General features: G+C 29.5%; 1 protein-coding gene across 2 annotated transcripts in view; it reads right to left on the minus strand.

Moving 5' to 3' along the window:
- Positions 1–9,402: 9,402 nt before the first annotated feature.
- Positions 9,403–23,760, minus strand: part of LOC100211549 (uncharacterized) — a 22,651-nt gene continuing 8,293 nt past the window's right edge. The window contains exons 6-10 of one of the 2 annotated variants that reach the window (XM_065800412.1): positions 16,273–16,454; positions 12,437–12,874; positions 11,986–12,024; positions 10,059–10,086; positions 9,403–9,809 (exon numbers count right to left, since the gene is read on the minus strand). In XM_065800412.1, the coding sequence (XP_065656484.1) occupies positions 9,797–9,809; positions 10,059–10,086; positions 11,986–12,024; positions 12,437–12,874; positions 16,273–16,454 (700 nt within the window). In that variant the 3' untranslated portion in view covers positions 9,403–9,796. Of the gene's footprint in view, positions 10,025–10,058; positions 10,087–11,985; positions 12,025–12,436; positions 12,875–16,272; positions 16,455–23,760 lie in introns of both variants that reach the window. The other variant, XM_065800413.1, reaches the window with a different exon arrangement.

The following is a 23,760-nucleotide window of genomic DNA, read 5'->3' on the forward strand; positions in this document are numbered from 1 at the left end:
TCTTAAAGATTGTTTTAATAGTTACCAGCATCATAACAAGTCAAGTGAAAGCATTAAAACACAATATATGAACTTTAAAGATCAACACCAAAAGTTTTTTGTTAAATCTTTAGATAAATACGAATTTTTATACTACAAACACATCAGATGCACTAACCTTCTAAACATATATCACGATTGTTTACAACAAGAACCACTTGTTATCCCTAAAAAGTTCAGAAGTGATAATCTACACCTGATGTCAGCTGAAGAAGAAAACGTAATAAAAAAGTTTGACCTACAGCGTTTAAAATCAGAATGCGAAATACTTACAATACGTAAAGATAATTTTCTTACTTCACTTAACAATGTCGATGTAGAAGTTAGCAACTTTATTAATAATCATGCAACAAGTGAAGCTTTAAAAGATAGATTATTATTGCGATACGAAGAATGCAAAAATGAAGATAAAGAACGAATTGATAAAAAATGGGAAAAAAAGATTGTTTCTACTAAATTGGCTTTCGATAAAGATCGTCTATATTTCAATTCAAGAAGTTCTAAATTTAACCATCAAAAAGAAAAAGAGAAAGAAAATATCAATTTGGCAAACTTTAATTCTTCATCAAATAATATTATAAATTATGACCAATTGTTAAATAGCGCACCTTCAAAAAACTGGACAAGCACAATCCCAAGAAAATACAACCTAAGGTCATCAACCTATCCACCAAACACCTGACCACTTTCCAAATATCACTTCTGATAAAAGGTCCTAAATTCTGCCCAACAACTAAAGGTAATTTTTTACACATTAATTCAGATATAAGACAATTCACTCGAAAGCTTAAACTAAAAGAAAAATTTTATGAAACCCATAATATTATTATGATATTTAATGATATTAGCATTTTAAAGAAGAAATCAAATTATAACGTTAAATCAACTCTTCCAGAACTTAATGAAATAATTTCGAAAATCGAACAAGTTGATCCCATTAAAAATCTATCAGTTGATAATATTTCATCACAAGAAAGAACAGCTCTTAAAGAGCTGAGAGAAATGAAAGACATTGTTATTAAAATAGCTGATAAAGGTAGCAGTTTAATTGTGATGGACTCTACATATTACAGCGATAAGCTTGTTTATCAAGATCATCTATCATCTTCAATCACGTATGAAAAAACAAACTTAAACTCTGATAAACTAGTTTTCAAAAATCTTTTAAAAATGATTGATAAACATAAATGCTTAACACAAAACGAGATAGACTACATTACAAAATTTAAATGGAAATCAAGCAATTTTTATGTAATTCCCAAAATTCACAAATGTAAAGAAATAATCAAAAAAGCTCAAGAATCTAATTCTCTAGTTATTGAAATGCAACCACCAATCGATTTAAAGGGTCGACCTATTATTGCAGGAATTGACTCACCTACGTCACATTTAAGCCAATTTCTGCACGTAATTCTATCTCCTATTGTACGGAAGCAAAAAACTTATATAAAAGATGATTAGGACTTCTTAAGAAAAATTCCTAGAAAAGTAGAGCTAGATAGTATTATACTAACATGTGACATTGTTAACCTTTACACTACAATTCCCCACAACCTTGGTTTAGAAGCATTAAAATTTTGGGTTGAAAAACATAAAAATCTAATACCTGAACTGAATTCATTATAGAATCAGCATCATTTATTTTAAAAAAATAATAATTTCCTCTTTGATAATCAATTATTTCACCAAATCACAGGTACAGCCATGGGTACAGACTTTGCACCAGACTATGCATGTCTTTCGATAGGTTTCTTAGAAGAAACAATACTTTTTCCAAAAATTCTACCAAGATTTTTTTCGAATGACGAGGTTCATACTATTGAACAGTTCTACTTTAGATATGTTGATGATGGTTTTAACATATGGCCTAAACACTTAGATATAAACAAATTTAAATTGTCACTCGCCGAATTAAACAATTCAATTACCTTCTCAATTGACTATGGCATTGAATTAGTTGAAAAAGAAAATATTTATAATATAATTAATTTTTTAGACATTTCTGTTATTCTTCAAAATAACAAATATATCAAAACTGACTTATTTTAGAAAGAAACAAACACACACGATTATCTTAATTTTAACAGTCATCATCCTTACCACGCCAAAAAGAACATCCCTTATAGTCTTGCAAAAAGAATAATTGTATTTACATCTGATTATATCACCGAAAACCTGCGTTTAGCAGAGCTTAAATTATGGCTGAAAGAATGTAATTATCCAGACATTGTTATTGAAAAAGCATTTCATAATGCAAAACTACAAGGACCAGCTCAACAAAAGAAACCTAATGAAGTCGTTCCTTTAGTCACTACATTTTACAGCAACCTAAATTGCCAACCTATATTAACTAAAACCAAACTTCTACTCAGTTTATCCACCAGTGAAAGAATACAAAAAATATTTTCTAACATAAACCCTGTAATAGCTTACAAACAACCACCAAATTTACTGAGACAACTTACTTCCGCTAAATTTAATTCCACAACATCTAATAAAAAAAAGATAGGAATTTTTAAATGTAATGATAGTCGTTGCAAAATTTGTTTATTATACCTACAAGAGGTAAATAATTTCGTAACATCCAACGGTACTATTTGGAACATTAAAAGTCACATTACTTGTAGCAGCAAGAATGTCATTTATTATCTAAAATGTTTGTCTTCTAATGGTCAATCAACGTATACTGGAAAAACAAACAATTTGAGAAATCACACTAATGGTCATATTTCAAGTTGCAGAACTGGCCATTCAACAGACAGGTTTGACAATCATGCATATGATTGCCAACGTATAAATAAAAAAAATAATGGAACTATTTTTCCAGCTTTTTGTATTTCTGGAACTTAAAAGTGATAAAAATTTATTATCTTATGAAAGTCATTTGCATAAACAAAAGCATGATACTTTTAACTAACACTTCCTGTTTTAAAAAATATTAGACAATGGTAACTAATAGCAACAATACATTAATTGATTAAAAAATACTTTTGTAACAAAAAATAAATAAATTTGTACATAACAGCACTTAAACTAACACTACTGATGAAACATTGAAAGGCCTCTAGTGTTAAATATATTTTGTACTAATTTCTTACAAACCTTTAAAGAAATACATAAAAAAAATTTTTTTGAAGTTGAGATTTTGTTTGACATACCTTTTTCATTGTATATATATATATATATATATATATATATATATATATATATATATATATATATATATATATATATAAGCTATATATATATACGTATAAATTATACATGTATATATATATATATATATATATATATATATATATATATATATATATATATATATATATATATATATATTATATATATATATATATATATATATATATATCATATATATATATATATAAAAAGTAAATACAGTAAGAAATCACTTTTTAATAGGAAAGAGAAAATACAACAGTCTTACAATTAAAAAGACAAATACATGGTTAATATTAAAAAAAGCATTATTCTATCTATTGATGGTATATTAAAACTATTTAGATAAGTCATCAATAAAATTTTAAAGTTTATTCTTGAATATCGGAAATTTATCGGACATATTAAAAAATGAGGTATAACAATTTTATTCCAAAGATATAGTGCTTAAAAGGTTATGCAAAATTTGTTAAACTTTGTTCTGCAAATTGTTTCATAAACAAATTTTTTATTTCTAAGTAAATATTTATTAATTGAGTTTAGAGAAAAAAGGTCTTTAAAGATTGGTAAAGTTAAATCGTTTTTCCACATGTAAATAAAACATAAAATGTTATAAATATTGAGCTCGTAAATATTACGTATTATCAACTCCATAAACAATGGTTTGGATTGAGTAAAATAATCCGCAATGTTAATCAAGCGGATCGCATGCTTCTGACGGCGATAAAGGTATTGTAACTTTATTAACGTTATATAGTTTTATGGGTAGTATTTTAGTTTTTCGAGCAGGATTTCATGGTCGACAATATCAAAAGCCTTTGACAATTCAATAAAAACACCTAATGTAAATAAAGGTCTTTAAAAGCAATTTGAGATTTCTCGTACTATCTGGATTACTGTTAGTTCTGCTAAATTATTATTTTTTAAATCAAATTGATTATTATATAAAATATTATTGGAAACATGATGATTGTATACTCTATTGTACATTATACGCTCTAAGATTTTTGAAAAAATAAAGGGTAGATATTAGGCGATAGTTACTGATACTGTTACAGTCTCTTTCAAAATTTTTAGTTGATCAGGAAAATCTCTTTGGTGGATAGATGATTCATAAACTTTAAAAAGAATAACTTTAAGATGATCAAAACTCTCGCAAAATCATTTCACCGTTAATTTCATCAGCTCCGATTGCTTTTTTTTTTATAATGTAAAAGAAATTTTAAATTCATCAAAGATAATTTTGAGTATATTTCTTTGGAACAGTTCCAATCATCATTGGTACAAAAAATCATTAAAGACGGCTGGGATAAATCGAACCTTATTAGCTAATTTAGGGCCGATTTTGATAAAGTATTTATTAAATTCGTCAGATATAGCTTTTGATTCATAAATACATTTGGTATCAACTATAATCATCAGGGGGATGGAACCTGAGCATGTTTTTTGATTGCCAGTAATTTCTTCTATTACTTGCCAAGAGTGCTAAGAGTTTTCTTTTAAATTTGTCTAATATTCTAAAATAAGAATTTTTGTGTTTACAAATCTTTTCTAACAAATATTTATCATCTTTATATATTTTCTCACTTTCAGATGATTTTGTTTTAAGGTTTATTTTATGTACAACTTCTGTTTTATTTTTGATGACTTTTTGAAACCCTTGACAACCCAAGGGTTGTTAAAATTTTTTTTAAATTATTTAATTGTCTTTTCAATAATAGAAAAGTTAGCATCATTAACTCGGAGTTGCTTTGACATGTGGGTAACATAAACATGTATTAGATTAAATGTTTTTACCAGTCACCCGTTGATTATTGTTTGAATTAATTTAACAGATGTTGTAGCCAGATGTTAAGTAAACAAATATAACTAATTTTTTCCACATGATAGTAAGTGTAAATAACAACACAATACGGAGGGCGTAAGTTAAACTAGTTTCTAGTTTTTTTGTTGCTGAAAAACTTTAGTAAAAAGTAAAATAAAACCATACATAGTATTATTTTTACATGTGTTTTTGTCATGTTGTTTCTAAATATTTAAAAAAATTTTATTGCACTTCTTTTTTTAAACGCATATTTTAGTTTTGGGTTAACATTGGCAAGAATGCTTAAGTCATCACATGGGCCAAGAACCAAGCAAAAGTTGGCGGAATGTCTTTCATCTGATGAATGTTTCACTATTACATGAAACGGAATCAAACAGAGCAAACTCTAAAATTAAGAGTAATTCTAAAAAAAAAAGAGTTGTACCAATACAGCAAATGTCAACAGATCTAAAAACCGACACTTGAAAAAAGTTAAAATCCACACCTAACAATGTTGCATAATATTGGTAAGAACAAAACATGAAAACCTGAAGATGTAAAAAACTATCTTGTTATTTCTGAAATTAAATGTTAAAGAAAATATGAAGGGCATGAGTAATTTAACTTCATTTGCTCACTAATTTTGCCTCTACATCTTTTTGAATGGCTAGTGGTAAAGAAAATGGCGCTGAAAGGTTTGTTCGTATTATATGTAAGACATTTTATTCCAGGGGTAGCAAGGAGGCTGATGTTTCTTCATGAGGATGAGGAGGCTTATGTTTCTTCATGAGGAGGAGGAGGAGGCTAATGTTTATTCATGAGGAGGAGGAGGCTAATGTTTATTCATGAGGAGGAGGCTGATGTTTCTTCATGGTTTAATTCTTCTCTTTCTTGCCGTAATCTTTTTTTGTTCCCTTTTTAAAAATCGGTTCAATATTTTATATTACAATGCAGTTGTCTTATACTAACAAAAGAGCGCTATAACAGAATTTCATAAAACTTGGCCTAATAATTTATTGAAACCAATTAAGGAAGATATTGCAAACGTTGTATGTGTTACTGTAGTTCATGCATAAGTTATTATCAACTAACTATTTACGGTCCTTTGTGGCAGAACATCGAATCACTTGATAGTATTTTCTTATTAAATCCTTACCTATTTGACTTGAAAATTAGACTTTCATTTCTTTGCATCTTTCTTGTTTTTTGCTAATGGAGGAAATTTTTTACAAAGTTTCCAATCTTCTTCATCAAAATACGATTTAAGGAAGATGATAGAATCAAAAACCTATTCTGACATTGGAAGTTTTGTGTAAATTGATGACCCAATAATAAATCATTGATTTATATAAACGCGTAGCGTAAAAACAAGTATAGATTTATAATTTACTTCTAATTAGATATTTATAGTGTGGTCTTGTGGTGAATAACTTTATTTTGTCGCCCGGCAACGAGTGATCGATTCCTCTCGAGCGCAAATATTTTTGTGTTTATATTATAAAGTATTTAGTTCTAGTTTTAATCCCTATGATTGTTGTTAATAAATAGTAAAATTACTAATAAAATTTTATTTATTATAATATTAAGAAAGTGTGCACACATAGACTGAATTAAACATGTAGAACAGGCAGGGAGTGTACACACATCAAGTGACTAGTTAGGTAGAACATGCAGGAAATGTACATATATTGACTGATTAAATAAGTAAAACATGCAGGTAGTATACATGCATCGACTGACTAAATAGTTAGAACATACAGGGAGTGTTCATACATCGACAAAGGGTTTCGGTTTGGGCAGATAATAAGTTAAAAAAATAGTTTGTGTTAAAAAGTGTTTAATTAAGATAACCACTTATTTTGTTATATTTCGGTCATCAGTTCACACAAAACTTCAAACGTCGGAATGGGTTTTTGATTCTATCATCTACTCGATTTACAACAAACTGTTTGAATGCACTTAAAATGATGAGTTCAATTTTTTGATTGTTCAAGCACTTGAAATTATTTTCTCATTAGAAATTTAGTTTGCCATTTTGGGTTTAATGGTTCGTACAAACCTAATGCAAATGTTTAAATTCTCCGGCTTTGACAAAATGGTCTCAGAACCAAACACAAACATTAGAATTGTTAAATAGTAAAACAGAGTAAGAAAAAGAAAATTACTCAAATATTCAAGAACTAATGTAACAATGATGAAAATGAAATACAATGATAGAAAAGAAGCCTTTGAAAAAGATAAAGTTGTGAACCTGCTAGCAAAGCAAGAAGAAAAAATAAAGAAAAAATTAAATGACAACGAAAAATTTATGCTTGTATATTATAAATTAATAAATTTAGATGTAAGAGCATGAATTTTACTAGAGAAAGCAAAAGAAAAAGTTTGCAATAAAGAAGAAGCCATTAAAAGCAAAAGTGCTCTTGTTCAACTCAATTTTTATCGCATAATCTTTTTTTTTTTCTTTTTATCTAGTTTTTATCGTATCTTATCTTCTTTATCAAGTTTTTATCGATCGTATTTTAGGTGGCGAATGTGAAAAAAATTTTATTTCATTATTTAAATTATTTATTTTTAAACAAAGGTAAAAAGAAATAAAATAATAAAACCTGTCTTCGGATGATTTTTATAATTCTTCCAAAGACAGGTTTATTTTGACTCAAGTTACCTTATTATATCATAAAAAAATTTATTTGTTGTGATATCTTCTATACAAGTAATGTCAAAAAACGACTTTTAAAATTAAAAGATACTTTTTTATATCAATTTATAACCTGATATAACTTAAAATCTACCGCAGTTCGAAAGAACTTTTGGTTTTTCAAAAAAAAAAAATTCTTATAATGATGGATTTAAAATAACAGAAAGATTTTAAATCTTTTTATTATTTAAATTTCGCTAGATTTAAAGTTATATTTTCAGATATTACACGCATTCAGATTCTTACATAACGAAATTAATAAAAATCACATTCAAGTAAGCTATTATTTCTTAGTCTAAAAAATCTTTTTTTACGGCAAGAAATTTAGTTTTATAAAATATTTTACATAACACTATGAAAGCTTAATTAATTTTCTCTTGATTGATATAAAATAGCTTGAGGTTCACAGCTTTGGTTTAAGAAATTAGATGAAAGTTTATTATTTTCATCTAAAAATTTCAACTATGAAAAACGGCGGAAAAGCGTCAGTTTATTGTCTGAAAAAAAAAAGGCTTTTGAGATGATGAAAATATGGTCTATTAGTAAATGGAATTAATGCCACTTTTTGATTACTTTTAATCAATATGCACTGTTTAGCAACCTGTCTTAGGTAGGAAGAAGTATTTTAGTACACTTATGCATCTAAGTTTTCTCAACTTAAACATAAAGTTTAGTGTATGAAAAACTTGTAAGTTAGCATTTTCTATATTAAAAAACTTATTCCTATCTATCCAAGATTCTTGTCATTCAAATTTTCTTAAATGTTTACAGTCAGTTTGCTTGAGATTTTTATTAAATGTTTACAGTCAGTTTGCTTGAGATTGTTATTAAATGTTTACAGTCAGTTTGCTTAAGATTAAAATCTACATGGAATAGATTTGAATGTGTAAAAAAAATAGGTTGCTCAACATCAAGATAGACTCTGTAGCTAGTTTAAATGGAAGTAGAGTTTAATTTAGCATTAACTTTTACATGCTGCTTTAAAGCAGAATGAAGAATTTTTCGATTTTTGTTGGATAATGTACCATATATACATTAATATTGTAAATATTCTTAAATTTTGTTTAAAGTTTTAAACTTTGTTTAAATTATTTAAAATTTAATTTACTTTTGTAACGAGCATCTAAAATGCTTAAGTTTTAGGCCCTCTAAATTCTACCCTTAGCCCAATTTGTGACTCTTACCATTTTTTTCCGATTTTATAAACGCTCTTTTCTATTTTTATAGAAAAATACTCTTGAATAAAAACTTTTTTTTCGTAACGTAATTTTAAAAGGCGTGAAAGGACTAAGAACCCCTCGATTTTAATAGATGAAATATTTCATGTAAGGGCTGAAAGTAATACAAGAATAAGGCATTTACGTCGACAACCAATTACTACTTGTTGTATAGAAAATTCTGTAATAAACTCAAAGCTACTTGTTGCTACTGTTGTTACTACTTGTTGTATAGAAAATTCTGTAATAAACTCAAAGCTACTCCATGTAGGGGGTTTAAACATTTTCATTTTTTTTTTATTTTAACTCAAAAGTTATAATAGCGCTGTAATTTCATTGCTCATTAATAGTTTTGCTGCTTTCTTTCCCCTATAGTTTAGTTGTTTTTAAGTAGAAACTTTTGCAATTGACGGTTAAAAATAAGACTACTTTCTACGCTTATTTTTAAGACATTAAATCGTAAAAAATAAATTCACTTATTATTTGCATTTTAAAATACGAGTTACTTATTTACAATTCCAATAGTAATAAAAAAAAAATTAATCATTCTAGCAACATGTGTTTCTTGACATACCGACTGACTGTCATACTACTGACCACCAGTCGACCATTAAAAGAGAGGGGTAAATTTTGAACACAAGCAGGAATATTCTTGAAAATCGAATGATATGAATTCGTCAGTAGCCAGGCTTAAAAACAGTAAACTTTTCGATATGTTAACATCAATTTACTCAATTTACTGACCAACTCTCTTTTTTATTATAAGAACTTTCTTCTTGCCTTCTTTCTTCTTGTCTTCTTTCTTCTTGCTTTTAAATAACTGAATTTAGGAGTCATCCAGGTTCATATAAACAAAGATTTTCATGTCTTTTTTCTAAATAAAAATCAGCTGTTTTTTAATAATTTGCCTGTATTCTCAAAGCATATCTTAAACTTTATTTTGAATTCTTTGCAAGTGGTGCATGGTGTAAGTGGTGCATGAGGTTGTTTTACAACTTGCATCTATGTATATGTTTAACTAAACTGTGTTTCAAACAGGTCACATGCATGATCCATATTCACATTTACTTATACTTCAACATCACGTATCTGCAAAAAAAAAAGAGAAGAAAAATAATGTTACCTGACTTTGATGGTTGATTTTCGTCGAACTATATTAAATAAAAAACAATAACAAAAGCATTAAAATTAATTAAAAAAAATCCACATTTAGAAGAGTAGCAAAGGTCGGAGATAAAAGTCGGAGATAAAACAGGTAGATCAAAATCTTTACAAGGTCTTTACAACTAATGTCTCTAAATTAGTCGTTGTAAGCAAAGCCCTTGGAATTAGTCCAATGGCTTTGCTTACAACGATGAAATAACTCCAAACTGATAAATTTTTTTTCTCAAACTTTAATCAAAAAACAACAAACAAAAAAATATAAAATAAAAACTTGTGTAAACAATTGTCACAAGAGATGTGAGGGTGTGCTAGAGCTCTTGGTTCATGAGTTAGTAACCTAAATCCCATATGTATTACTACAAATGTGGTGGTTCGTAATAGTACGCGCCTAACTTGATTGCCTGTGCAATACCCTTGCCCAATAAGGTTCACGATGCCAAGTCACATTAATGCAAACTCAGGTTGATGTGTTTGTGATGCGGAGTCAGGATTTAAAGAAGAATGTAACAACAACAAAAAATGGTAACTTTCTAAATTGTAGTGACTCCCTCAACTGTTTAATGTACATACATTAAACAGTATATACTTAAAAAAATCAATTGTGCCAAAATAAGTTTATTTAAAAATTTATTAACTGAAACTTAAAAAATCTTTATATTGTTACTTTGCAACAAACATTGTTTGATGACTGTTGCAATCTAACGACTACAGTTTTTGTCATGTTCCCATTCAACATTCTGTTACCTCAATGCAAATAAACTAGTAACCACTAAATCTTTAGTAAACTAAATTTATTTTTTCAACTGTAGTTGAAAAAACTTAGATTAGATTTCTTGTCAACTGTGAAGAGAGCGTTAGTATTATTTTTCTCCTTTATTTTTAATATAATTTTAAACCAACCTCCTCTCAACTCATTACAGGATTGCGCCATTATCTAGAAATAAAATTTGTCTGTTTTTTTTGCTGGAATATCACTTACTTAAAATTAAAACTTCTCCAACAACCGTACAAGGTATTCACCTTAAAGCAAACTTGTTTTACTCACCTACAAGTAGTTTATTTACTACGGAACAAACACTAACACCACAGATCAAACACCAACGTTAAAAAACAACAACAAACATCATTTAAGAAGTTAAACTAAAAGGCAATAATAAATTAAAGAAACTTTTTAAACATCACATACATAAAAAATTACCCATTCTCTTATGTAGTGAAACCAAAACTTTGCCAAATTTCCTTATTTTTGTTTCTTAATTTTTGCAATTTCGGTCATGATTGTTTCTTTTTGTATGTTGTATAGTCCTACATACAACAAAAAGCTTAGATCTAAAAGCTAAATATAATTTTTTTGGGATTCCGATGATAATGAAGCAAAAATCTTTTATGAAAAAATTTTATGAAAAAATGCTCATGCTGCTTTTCAAGAAGTTAATGAAGTAATTCCTCTCTATGAACTATTAATTTTTGCCAAAAACATTGTCACATTTTCAAGAAATTTTTTTCCCCATGATTGGCCCAAAAATTGAAACCAAGAACTTAAGTCAAATATTTACAAAAGAAATGGAGCTTGAAACACATTTTTTTTAAATTAAAAAGCATGAACATAGTTCTCATTGTTAATTATATATTTACTATTCTGGGACAATTTACAGATAACACCATAGTAGAATTGGTTAAATCTTTTTTTTTTGGAAACTTTGTTTTAGACCATTTCTTGTTATTAAGTTATAAATTTTGTCATATAAAAAACAACAATATGAAAGTTTTCAAAGCCACTAGCTCAGAATCAAATATTTTGCTCAAGAAAATAACTCTTCACAAACAACAATTACAAAAAAAACAAACATAAATAATAAAATTTAGTAGCAAAAAAGTATTCTTACCTGTCTTGTTCTTAATTGCTTTGTATAAGTTAGATAAAGCTATTTAAAAAAATTTAATTAAGTTTAAATTTAATAGTCTTATAAACATTTAAATATATACATTAATTGAATATATTATAAGTATAAAAGGAAAGATAATATTTATATATATAAATTTTTCTTTAATTTTATTTTTATCAAATATAAAAAAAATTTATTACTGCCGAACTTTATAACCAACAATTTAATAAACTCATTTAAAAGAAGTCTTGATTCTTTACCTATATTGTAAATTTTTTTAAATTTTTACCTGCACAAGAGCCATAAATCAGTTGAGTAAACTAATTTAGGGGAGCATGGGTAATACAATAGGTTTTACAGACCCATGAGCTTTATAAAGAATTCGTTTGTAGTCATATCTTACAAATTTAGCTCTATGCAATTGCATTTGTAAAGTAATTGTAGAATATACCTCTCTCTTCAATTGCTTGTGCTTGATCAGGAGACATAGATTGTATTTGTTTTTTTAACTTATTAAAAAATCTTTTTGAACTGCTTGTTAAAGAAGAACGTGTATGCTCATCTGGTGAAGTATGATCGAGTATTTGCAATGTTTCATTAATCTTTTTAAGAAATGTATTACTATTTTCTCTATTTGCACCTGAATCAGGTCTAGAAGAGTCTTTTAAGTTAATTTTGTTTATACTAGAGTTAGGTTGAATGCGTATATTACGCGAATTATTTTTATATTTATCTAAATCTGGATTTTTGCTTAAATGGTTAACTTCTTCTTCTGCTTTTTTACTAAGTTCAGTAAGTGGTTTAGCTCTTTCGTGTAAAACTGGTTCTGATTTCATATGGTTAGTATCATGAAAAACATCAGAGTCTTGATCTTTTTTTCCTGAAAGATCTAAATTAAAAAAATGTAAATTAGTTTATTTTTTTACAAATTTTACTTTAAACTTATATAGATTGGTTACACTAGGTTGGGAGTTAAAAGAAAACAAAGAGAAAGCAAGCAAGAAAGTGGTTTGATAAAAAAACTTAAAAGCTGCAAACTGTATGAGTTAGAAGTATATGAAGATGGGAGAGAATTTCAAAACATCAATGTTAAAGAAAAAAAATAGATGAACAAATATTTTTTGGGCATGAAGAAACAGTTACAGTAAAAAAGGTTTAGTTGATAGAGCAAGTTAGTTGAAGTTTTAGTTGATGTTAGTTTGCAAGTGATGTTAGTTTGCTTGAGCAGTGACTGTGGTAATACACATTTAGAAAAAAAAAATAGATGCTACCTCATGAAGACGGGACAAGGACTTAGCAACTAGAGCAGGTTTAACAACATTATAAGAACTAGCACAAGTATGACTATTTTTTTATACATTATACATTTTTGTTTATGAAAAAAAGTTCCAAGGTTACAACCATAAAGAGATAAGTCATAAATCTAAATCACTTAATAGTAGAAAAAAAGAAAAAAATCTTTTGGGCATGTAGGGAGGAGATTTAGTCTCTTAAAAGAGATTAACTCTCTCCGAAATGAAGAACAGTCATAAACAAATAAATGAGAGTTTTAAATAATAGCTTTAGTGAGTGCAATAAGAGATTGTTACAAAAAAAAAATAATTTTATAAAAAAACATATTTATAATAAGAAAACAAAATCTAATATAGTTGTTGTCTGTGACTTTAATGCTCACCACTCTGAATGGCTTGGCTCTAGTGTCAGTGATTCTGCAGGCATTAAGGCCCACAACTTTTGCCTTTCTCAATCCCTAACTCAAATGGTCAACTTTCCAACTTGCTTTCCTGACAACCCCAATCATTTACCTTCTCTACTCGACTTATGTCTTGTTTCTGATCCTAATCACTGCTCAGTTTCTCCACATTCACCCTTAGGTGCTTCTGATCACAGTTTGATCTCTCTAAAACTAATATCTCATTCTTCTCCATCACCTGAATCCCCCTATTATCGTACCTCTTACAGCTACAGTAAAGCTGACTGCGATTCTTTCTGTGATTTTCTTCGTGATGGCCCTTGGGTAGAAATCTTTTGTCTTTCTGTCGACAAATGTGCTTCTTACATAACTTTGTGGATTCAGGCTGGCATGGAATCTTTTGTTCCCTCTCGACGTTTCCAGGTCAAGCCTCACTCTCCTCCATGGTTTTTCTCACACTGTGCTGCTGCAATTGCCAATCGAAACCGTTACTTCCATATTCATCAGCAAAACAATTCTCCAGAAAACAGACGTCTGTTTGTTACTGCTAGAAACCATTGTAAAAAGATTTTGTCAAACGCCAAAGGCCGCTATTCTCAGGTCATAAAATCTCGTATCTCATCTAAAAAATTAGGCTCTCGTGACTTCTGGAGAATCTTTAATAGTATTAATAACAAGGGCAAATCTTTAATTCCACCTCTATTGTATGGTTCAGACTTTGTCACCTCACCTAAGGAGAAGGCTGAACTGTTTGCTAAAAACTTTTCATCAATATCATCTCTTGATTCCACTAGTTGCGTTCTATCTGATATTGCCAACAAACAGGTTGATCCATTGCTTGCCATTCATATCACTCCATCATCTGTATCTAAAGTGATTTCCTGCCTAGACTCTTCTACAGCTTGTGGCCCGGACAACATACCTGTTATTGTCTTGCAGAAGTGTTCTCTGGAGCTGTCATCTATACTCTCAAAACTAATCAACAAGTGCTTATCAGAGTCTTGTTTTCCAGCATGCTTTTTCATGCATTTCCGGCAACTGTTATCCCTATTTTCAAAAATTCTGGAGAGCGATCTGATTTGTCTAACTACTGTCCCATTAGTCTTCTTTCTATCATAAGCAAGGTTTTTGAATCTTTAGTTAATAAACACTTAATTTCTCATCTTGAATCTAATAACTTTCTGACTATCAATATGGATTTTGTTCTTCTCGTTCTACAGTGGATTTGCTAACAGTAATAACTGATAGGTTTTATCGTGCATTAGATAAAGGTGGAGAGGTTAAGGCCATCGCTCTTGACATTTCAAATGCTTTTGATAAAGTTTGGCATGCTGGTCTTCTCCATAAACTTTCTTCTTATGATGTATCTGGCAATATCTTTAAGATTATTGAATCCTTCCTTTCCAATCCTAGTATAAAAGTTGTCTTCGATGGACAACACTCTTCTTCTTATTCTGTAACTTCAGGGGTTCCTCAAGGTTCTATCCTTGGCCTTATACTCTTTTTAATTTACATTAACGATCTTCTAGATATTCTTACATCTAAGGTGGTATTGTTTGCTGATGATACTATCAATTATTCTTGTTGTGATAAGAAACCAACACCCTCTGATGGCTTGGAGGGGACATTTGAGCTTGAAAAGGATTTTACTTCTGCTACAGCATGGGGCTCACAGTGGCTGGCGAACTTTAATACAGATAAAACTCTATTTTTTTCAGCCAATCGTTATCGCAATAATTTAGATCTTCCTATATTTATGAATGGTGATGTACTCAATGAGTCATCTACTCTTCATCTTCTAGGATTAACTCTTACTCCCAATCTTTCTTGGAAACCATATATCAAATCAGTTGCAAAATTAGCATCTGCTAAGGTTGCAACTCTTTATCGAGCTCATCACTTTCTTATTTCGGATTCTATTCTCTATCTCTATAAATCTCAAATCCGGCTTTGTATGGAATACTGTTGCCATATCTGGGGAGGATCTTCTAATGATGCCTTTTCTCTATTAGACAAGGTGCAAAAACGCATTGTAAACATAGTTGGACCTGCTCTTGCAGCCAACCTCCAACTATTATCACATCGTCGTAATGTTGCTTCTCTTTCTCTTTTCTACAAATACTATAACGAACACTGCTCTAAAGAGCTAGCGTCTCTTGTGCCATCAAATAAAATTCATTCTCGTGTTACTCGTCATTCAATTAAGTGTCATCCTTTTTCTGTGACTGTTCCTAAGTGCTCCAAAAATGCTTATTCGTCTAGCTTTTTTCCTTTATGACAAACTATATGAATAAGGAAAGCATGATGAAGGAATTCGCTTCCTTCATTTTACTTTCCTGATTCATATAATTTGAAATCCTTAAAGTCGTCTGTCAATCGTTATCTTGCTCTACAATCTTTATCTTTTCTCTTTCAGTAACTTCCAACTTTAATTAGTGGCTGCTTGCAACCTTGTTGGAAGCAAAGATGTTTAAAAAAAAAAAAATTTACTATACTTTATATACTTTTTATATACTATTATGCTTTTTTTTAAATCAGGATAATAAAAAAAATAGTGGAAGAAAATTTTAAAGATGCAATAAAAAAGAACTTACAAGCTATACTTTTACTTTTGGTTTCTTCCAGTTGAATTTCTTTTGATGCAATCATTGCTGCAAGTTTTAGATTTTTGATGAGCAGCTTTTTAATGGCATCATTTCGTGATTCTTTTGGATCATTATTTGTGTTACTAGTTGATTTTTTTGCCTGCTCTGCCTGTAACATCTGCAATTTTAATCTAAAAACATCCAATACATATATAAATATATATATATAAGTATATATATATATATATATATATATATATATATATATATATATATATATATATATATATATATATAAATATATATATATATATATTACTAATTTATATATATATATATATATATATATATATATATATATATATATATATATATATATATATATATATATAAGGTATAAAAAAAGAATATTGATTTACATCTAACATTTTATTAAAATTAAAAAAAATATTATCATTAAAAAAAAAGGAATGAATTTTAACATATACAATATATGTCATTTGCAAAACATTTTTTTTTAAAAAAAAAAAATCCAAGTGTGATGTGTTACCTTTCATTTACTATAATTTTAATTATATAAGAAAATAGATACAAAAGATAATACAAAGCATTGATACAAAGGTTGATACAATGCGCAGATACAAATGCTAATACAAAGTGTAGATACAAATGTTGATACAAAGTGCAGATACAAAAGATGATACAAAGTGTAGATACAAAGGTTAATACAAAATTTTGATTACTGACTGACTGACAAAATTTTGATTACTGACTGACGAAATTTTGACTACACAAAGTGTAGATACAAAGTTTAAAAAAAAAAAAAAACTCCTATTCTCTTTTTCCTTGAACATCAGCTCTTTGGAATTTGCTTCCTTCATCTTACTTTTCTGATTCATATAATTTGCAATCTTTTAAGTCGTCTGTCAATTGTTACCTTGCTATTTCATCTTTTCTCTTCCAGTAACTTGCAACTCTAATAGCGGTTGCTTGCAGCCTTATTGGAAGCGAAGCAAAAAAAAATTACAAAGAACTGATGTTCACAGAAAAAACTATGGCACAAGAGACGCTAGCTCTTAAGAGCAGCACCTATTATAGTATTTATAGAAAAAAGTGGTGAGCAGGATAAAGAGATGCAACCTTAGCTGATGCTAGTTTTGCAATGGATTTGATACATGGTTTCCAAGAAAGATCGAAAGTAAGATAAATATAGGATGATCTAGATTGTTGCAATAACGATAAGCTGAAAAAAATTTAGTGTTATCTGAGTCAGAGATCACCAGCAACTGAGAACCCCATGCTGTAGCAGAAGTGAGATCTTTTCCAGCTCTAATATCTCCTCCAAGCAATCAGAGAGAGCTGGCTTCATATCAAGGCAAGGATAGATGGTAATATCATCAGCAAACAATGCCAACTCAGATGTAAGAATTTTTGGGGAAGTTATTAGATTCCAGATGAGAGACTAAGTGTTTGTTATTTAAAAACCTTGCTTATAATAGGAAGAAGACTAATGGGACAGTAGTTAGACAAGTCAGATCCCTCTCCAGAGTTTTCTGAAAATAGGGATAACAGATGCCACTTTCCAGCAGGATAGAAAACAAGACTCTAATGAGCACTTGTTTTAGTTTTGAAAGTGTAGATGACAGCTATGGAGAACACTTCTGCAAAACTAAAGCTGGTATGTTGCCAGGACCACAAGCTGTAGAAGAGTCTAAGCAGGAAATCACTTTAGATACAGATGTTGAAGTGATACGAATATCAAACAATTGATCAACCTATTTTGTCGGCTATATCAGGTAGGATGTGATTAGTGAAATCAAGAGATGAGATTGATAAAAAGTTCTTAGCAAACGATTCAGCTTTGTCTTAAGGTGAGGTAACAAAATCTGAGCCATGCAACAGAGGAGAAATAACAGATTTGCCTTCATTATAGACACTATTAACCGTTTGGCTGCTTGATAAAATTAAAAGATGTTTAGAAAAACTCAACTAAAAAAACCCAAAACAAAAAAAAATAATAATTTTGAGATTTGTATACCATTTTTTATTTTATACCATCTACAAAATTCATAAATAAAAATTTTAATCCCTCATTGTATAAATAATGAATAATATTAAGAAAAACAAGTCAGTCATATTGTTAGCTCTCTGCATCTTGCTTGATGTTTGTCTCTGAGAAGTGACTTTGGCAAGATAGTAGTTACCAGCCAAACTTTCTACAATTGACATCATAAAGTTAATTCTTGACATTGGGGAGTAGTCATTGTTGTTTATCTTATATAACAAGTAGCTGTTAAGGATAGCCCTACCAAATAAAGAAAATGCTACCTTAGTTGTCCACTTCATAGTTCTTCTCTCAGACAAATACACATATAGTTGTGCATCACCCAAATCTACACCCCTCCCCATTACTTGATTGTAGAGAGCTATTACATTTGGCTTCATGACAAAATTATCCCTCCTGTTGCGCAGTTCAGTAAAACCTCCTTTGGCAACAGTGGATAGATTGGCTTTTTTTTTTCCATCTTGATATGTTACACATAACAACAGACCCTTTCTAGACTAACAAGTCTCCTTATTTTTAAGCTTTGTCTTTATACATGTTTCTGACAGACCTTTTCGGTTCCCTCTGACTGTGCCTGTGGCTGTGGTCTGATGTGCATGAAGATCCAATAACAATTGTGGACAAGTAAAATAGTTATCAATACTCAAGTGATAACCACAATGAAGAAGATTTTGAAGTGCAAAGGACAAAAAAACCAAGTTGTAGGTCATGCCATAGGTATTGGGTGCTTGTTTTGGTTCTTTACCACCCTTGTAAACTTCAAACTGGTACATGTAGCCATATGTGCTGTCTGAAAGACACCATAACTTAATACCAAATCGAGAATGGCGCTTGTTAGGCATATACTGACACAGATGTGGTGTCTTTTCCTTGAATCCAATCATACTTTCTTCGATGGAAATGTTTTTTTGGGGATTGCAGTAATACTTAAATTTCTATCTATCATTAGCAGTATCAGAGACTATACTAACTAAAACATACTCAAAAAATGCCTCTGTGATAGCTTTGTAACTGTCTATTTGTGTTTGAATTTCTTCTAAATTAACTACCAAATTCGTTTAATAATTTTTTTTATCAAAACAAGTAATATACATAAATCCTTTTTACAACACTATCAAATATGGCAAGCTCTCTATAAAACATAAATGTATTTCTCATTGGAACCAAATAATACCATTTATTAAAAAAAAGATTTTAATTAAACACCCTTTTATTACATTAACATCCTTCTTATCAACATTCTATTACCAAAATTCTTCTCAATCAAACCAAATTTTATTACCAACATTCTTCTCAAACAAAACCAAATTAAGAAATTTTTATTTGAGTAATGATTTTTATTTGAGTATATATCTAATGAATATTAACGTTATCTTTTATTATTGCTTTTTTATTTGCTATTACTGTATTTATAAAACTATTATTACTTTTATTTTATACCATCTTTTTTTTAACTTTACAACCATTATAATTATTATCATTAATTTATCTTTGTTTTAAAAGCCTTAATAATATTATTGCAAATAAAAAAGCAATAATAAAAGATAACGTTAATATTCATTAGATATATACTCAAATAAAAATCATTACTCAAATAAAAATTTCTTAATTTGGTTTTGTTTGAGAAGAATGTTGGTAATAAAATTTGGTTTGATTGAGAAGAATTTTGGTAATAGAATGTTAGTTATAGTGATTCCATTTTTGTTATCTATATCTCTGTCCTAGTTATATATATATATATATATATATATATATATATATATATATATATATATATATATATATATATATATATATATATATATATATATATATATATATATATATATATATATATATATATATATGTATATATATATATATATTATAGTTTTTATCATTAGTTAAAATTTTTATCAAAGTTACCATAGTTACTATTTGTAATACTTTCTCTCTTATTTTTTTGCTTTTATGTTAGTTTTCTTTGTTTACTGTTTTTATTTGTTTTTTTTCTCTTAAAATTCTAGTTTTAAAATATACATGTGAAACCTAATCGTATTTATGTGAGTTTATAATATACTATTGTAAATTTTTCATACTTTATGGTTAAATAAATGGAAAAAAAAGAAAAAAGAAAAAAAAAAAGAAGCACATTTGTCAGCAAGAAGTCAAAGGAACCCTACCCAAGAGCCATCAAAAAGAAAATCATAGAAGAAATCCCAGCCAGTTAAAAGGTAGTTGTAAGAGGTATGATGATAGGGTTATTCTGATGAGAGAGCTTGATCAATTTGATCAGAAATAACATCAAAAAGAGTGCAGTCTTGAGATGAAGGAGAGCGATATAGAACAAAGAGAAAGGTGATAGAGTAAAGTGGTGCTAAATGAAAACACATTAAAGAATAATCTGTGAATTCAAACCTAGTTTTCCAACAAATGGGTGAATTCTTACGAATATAAATGCCTAGGCCAAGCATGTGACAATTGGAATCTTTATGAATTAAAGATAGATAAAAATCAACATTAAGATCACAAGATGAGACAGCTGAACTCAAATTAGTTTCACAAAGAGCTCAATACAAATAAGACTCAACAGAAGAAAAGTTACTTTGAAGACTACAAATATTAGTGAATGATAGATTTAGATTACTTGGTGATGACGATGGCTTTTGTGTTTTATAGTTTATGGTACTTTAGTAATTTTAAAATTTGTTAAAGAATTTGACTCAAAGCACAGATAGTACTCAGTGAATTATTTAATAGTCCAAGCAATACCCTCATTACTATTAATAAACCCTGAGCTGTAATAAAGGGCTCCAAATTTGGCCTCGCCAATGCATACCAAAAGTACGAACAGGGACACAAGCAAAACCCATGCAATGAGTCAAGAAGATCCAGCATTCAATATTCTTAACTAAAAATAATGTATTATAAATACATCTAAGCCAGCGTAATAGATGAATAAGGGGTGCAAAGCTGGTCAACAGATAGAATCTGTTTACCCCTTAAGTCATTGTATAAGAGGTCTTCTACAAGACTGTAGCCAGATGCAATTAACATCTATATATATATATATATATATATATATATATATATATATATATATATATATATATATATATATATATATATATATATATATATATATATATATATATATATATATGTCAGACTGGGATTCTTTATATGCCAGACTGGGATTCTTTCCGTAATTTTCTTTGTGAAGGCCCTTGGGAAGAAATCTTTCGTCTTCCTGTTGACAAATGTGCTTCTTACATAACTTCGTGGATTCAGACTGGAATGGAATCTTTCATTCTCTCTCGACGATTCAAGGTCAAGCCTCACTCTCCTCCATGGTTTTCCTCACACTGTGCTGCTGCAATTGCCAATCGAAACCGTTACTTCCATATTTATCAGCAAAACAATTCTCCAGAAAACAGACGTCTGTTTATTACTGCTAGAAACAATTGTAAAAAGGTTTTGACTAACGCCAAAATCCGCTATTCTCAGGTCATGAAATCTCGTATCTCATCTCAAAAATTAGGCTCTCGTGACTTCTGGAGAATCTTTAATAATATCAATAATAAAGGCAAATCTATAATTCCACCTCTCTTGTATGGTTCAGACTTTGTCACCTCACTTAAAGACAAAGCTGAATTGTTTGCTAAAAACTTTTCATCAATATCATCTCTTGATTCCACTAGTTGCGTTCTACCTGATATTGCTAACAAACAGGTTAATCCATTGCTTGCCATTCATATCACTCCATCATCTGTATCTAAAGTGATTTCCTGCCTAGACTCTTCTACAGCTTGTGGCCCGGACAACATACCTGTTATTGTCTTGCAGAAGTGTTCCCCGGAGCTGTCATCTATACTCTCAAAACTATTCAACAAGTGCTTATCAGAGTCTTGTTTTCCAGCCTGCTGGAAAGCGGCATCTGTTATTCCTATCTTAAAAAATTCTGGAGAGTGATCTGATTCGTCTAACTACCGTCCAAATAGTCTTCTTCCTATCATAAGCAAGGTTTTTGAATCTTTAATTAACAAACACTTAATTTCTCATCTTGAATCTAATAACTTACTTTCTGACCATCAATATGGATTTCGATCTTCTCGTTCTACAGCTGATTTGCTAACAGTAATAACTGACAGATTTTATCGTGCATTAGATGAAGGTGGAGAGATTAAGGCCATTGCTCTTGACATTTCAAAAGCTTTTGATAAAGTTTGGCATGCTGGTCTTCTCCATGAGCTTTTTTCTTATGGTGTATCTGGCAACATCTTTAAGATCATTGAATCCTTCCTTTCCAATCGCAGCATAAAAGTTGCCCTCGATGGACAACACTCTTCTTCTTATTCTGTAACTTCAGGGGTTCCTCAAGGTTCTATCCTTGGCCCTATACTCTTTTTAATTTACATTAACGATCTTCCAGATATTCTTACATCTAAGGTGGTATTGTTTGCAGATGATACTACCATTTATTCTTGTCGTGATAAGAAACCAACACCCTCTGATTGCTCGGAGGGGGCATTTGAGCTTGAAAAGGATCTCACTTCTGCTACAGCATGGGGCTTACAGTGGCTGGTGAACTTTAATTCAGATAAAACTCTATTTTTTTCAGCCAATCGTTATCGCAATAATTTAGATCTTCCTATATTTATGAACAGTGATGTACTCGATGAGTCACCTACTCTTCATCTTCTAGGATTAACTCTTACTCCCAATCTTTCTTGGGAACCATATATCAAATCAGTTGCAAAATTAGCATCTGCTAAGGTTGCATCTCTTTATTGAGCTCGTCACTTTCTTACTTCGGATTTTATTCTCTATCTCTATAAATCTCAAATTCGGCCTTGAATGGAATACTGTTGCCATATCTGGGGGGGATCTTCTAATGATGCCCTTTCTCTATTAGACAAGGTGCAAAAACGCATTGTAAACATAGTTGTACCTGCTCTTGCAGCCAACCTCCAACTATTATCACATCGTCGTAATGTTGCTTCTCTTTCTCTTTTCTACAAATACTATAACAAACACTGCTCTAAAGAGCTAGCGTCTCTTGTGCCATCAAATAAAATTCATTCTCGTGTTACTCGTCATTCAATTAAGTGTCATCCTTTTTCTGTGACTGTTCCTAAGTGCTCTAAGAACGTTTATTCGTCTAGTTTTTTTCCTCGAACATCAGTTCTTTGGAATTCGCTTCCTTCATCTTGCTCTCCTGATTCATATAATTTGCGATCTTTTAAGTCGTCCGTCAATGGTTATCTTGCTCTAAAATCTTCATCTTTTCTCTCTAAGTAACTTCCAACTTTAATTAGTGGCTGCTTGCAGCCTTGTTGAAAGCAAAGATGTTTGGAAAAAAAAAAATATATATATATATATATATATATATATATATATATATATATATATATATATATATATATATATATATATATATATATATATATATA

This window comes from Hydra vulgaris, chromosome 06 (genome assembly GCF_038396675.1).
Source record: "Hydra vulgaris chromosome 06, alternate assembly HydraT2T_AEP".
NCBI classification, from domain to species: Eukaryota; Metazoa; Cnidaria; class Hydrozoa; order Anthoathecata; family Hydridae; genus Hydra; species Hydra vulgaris.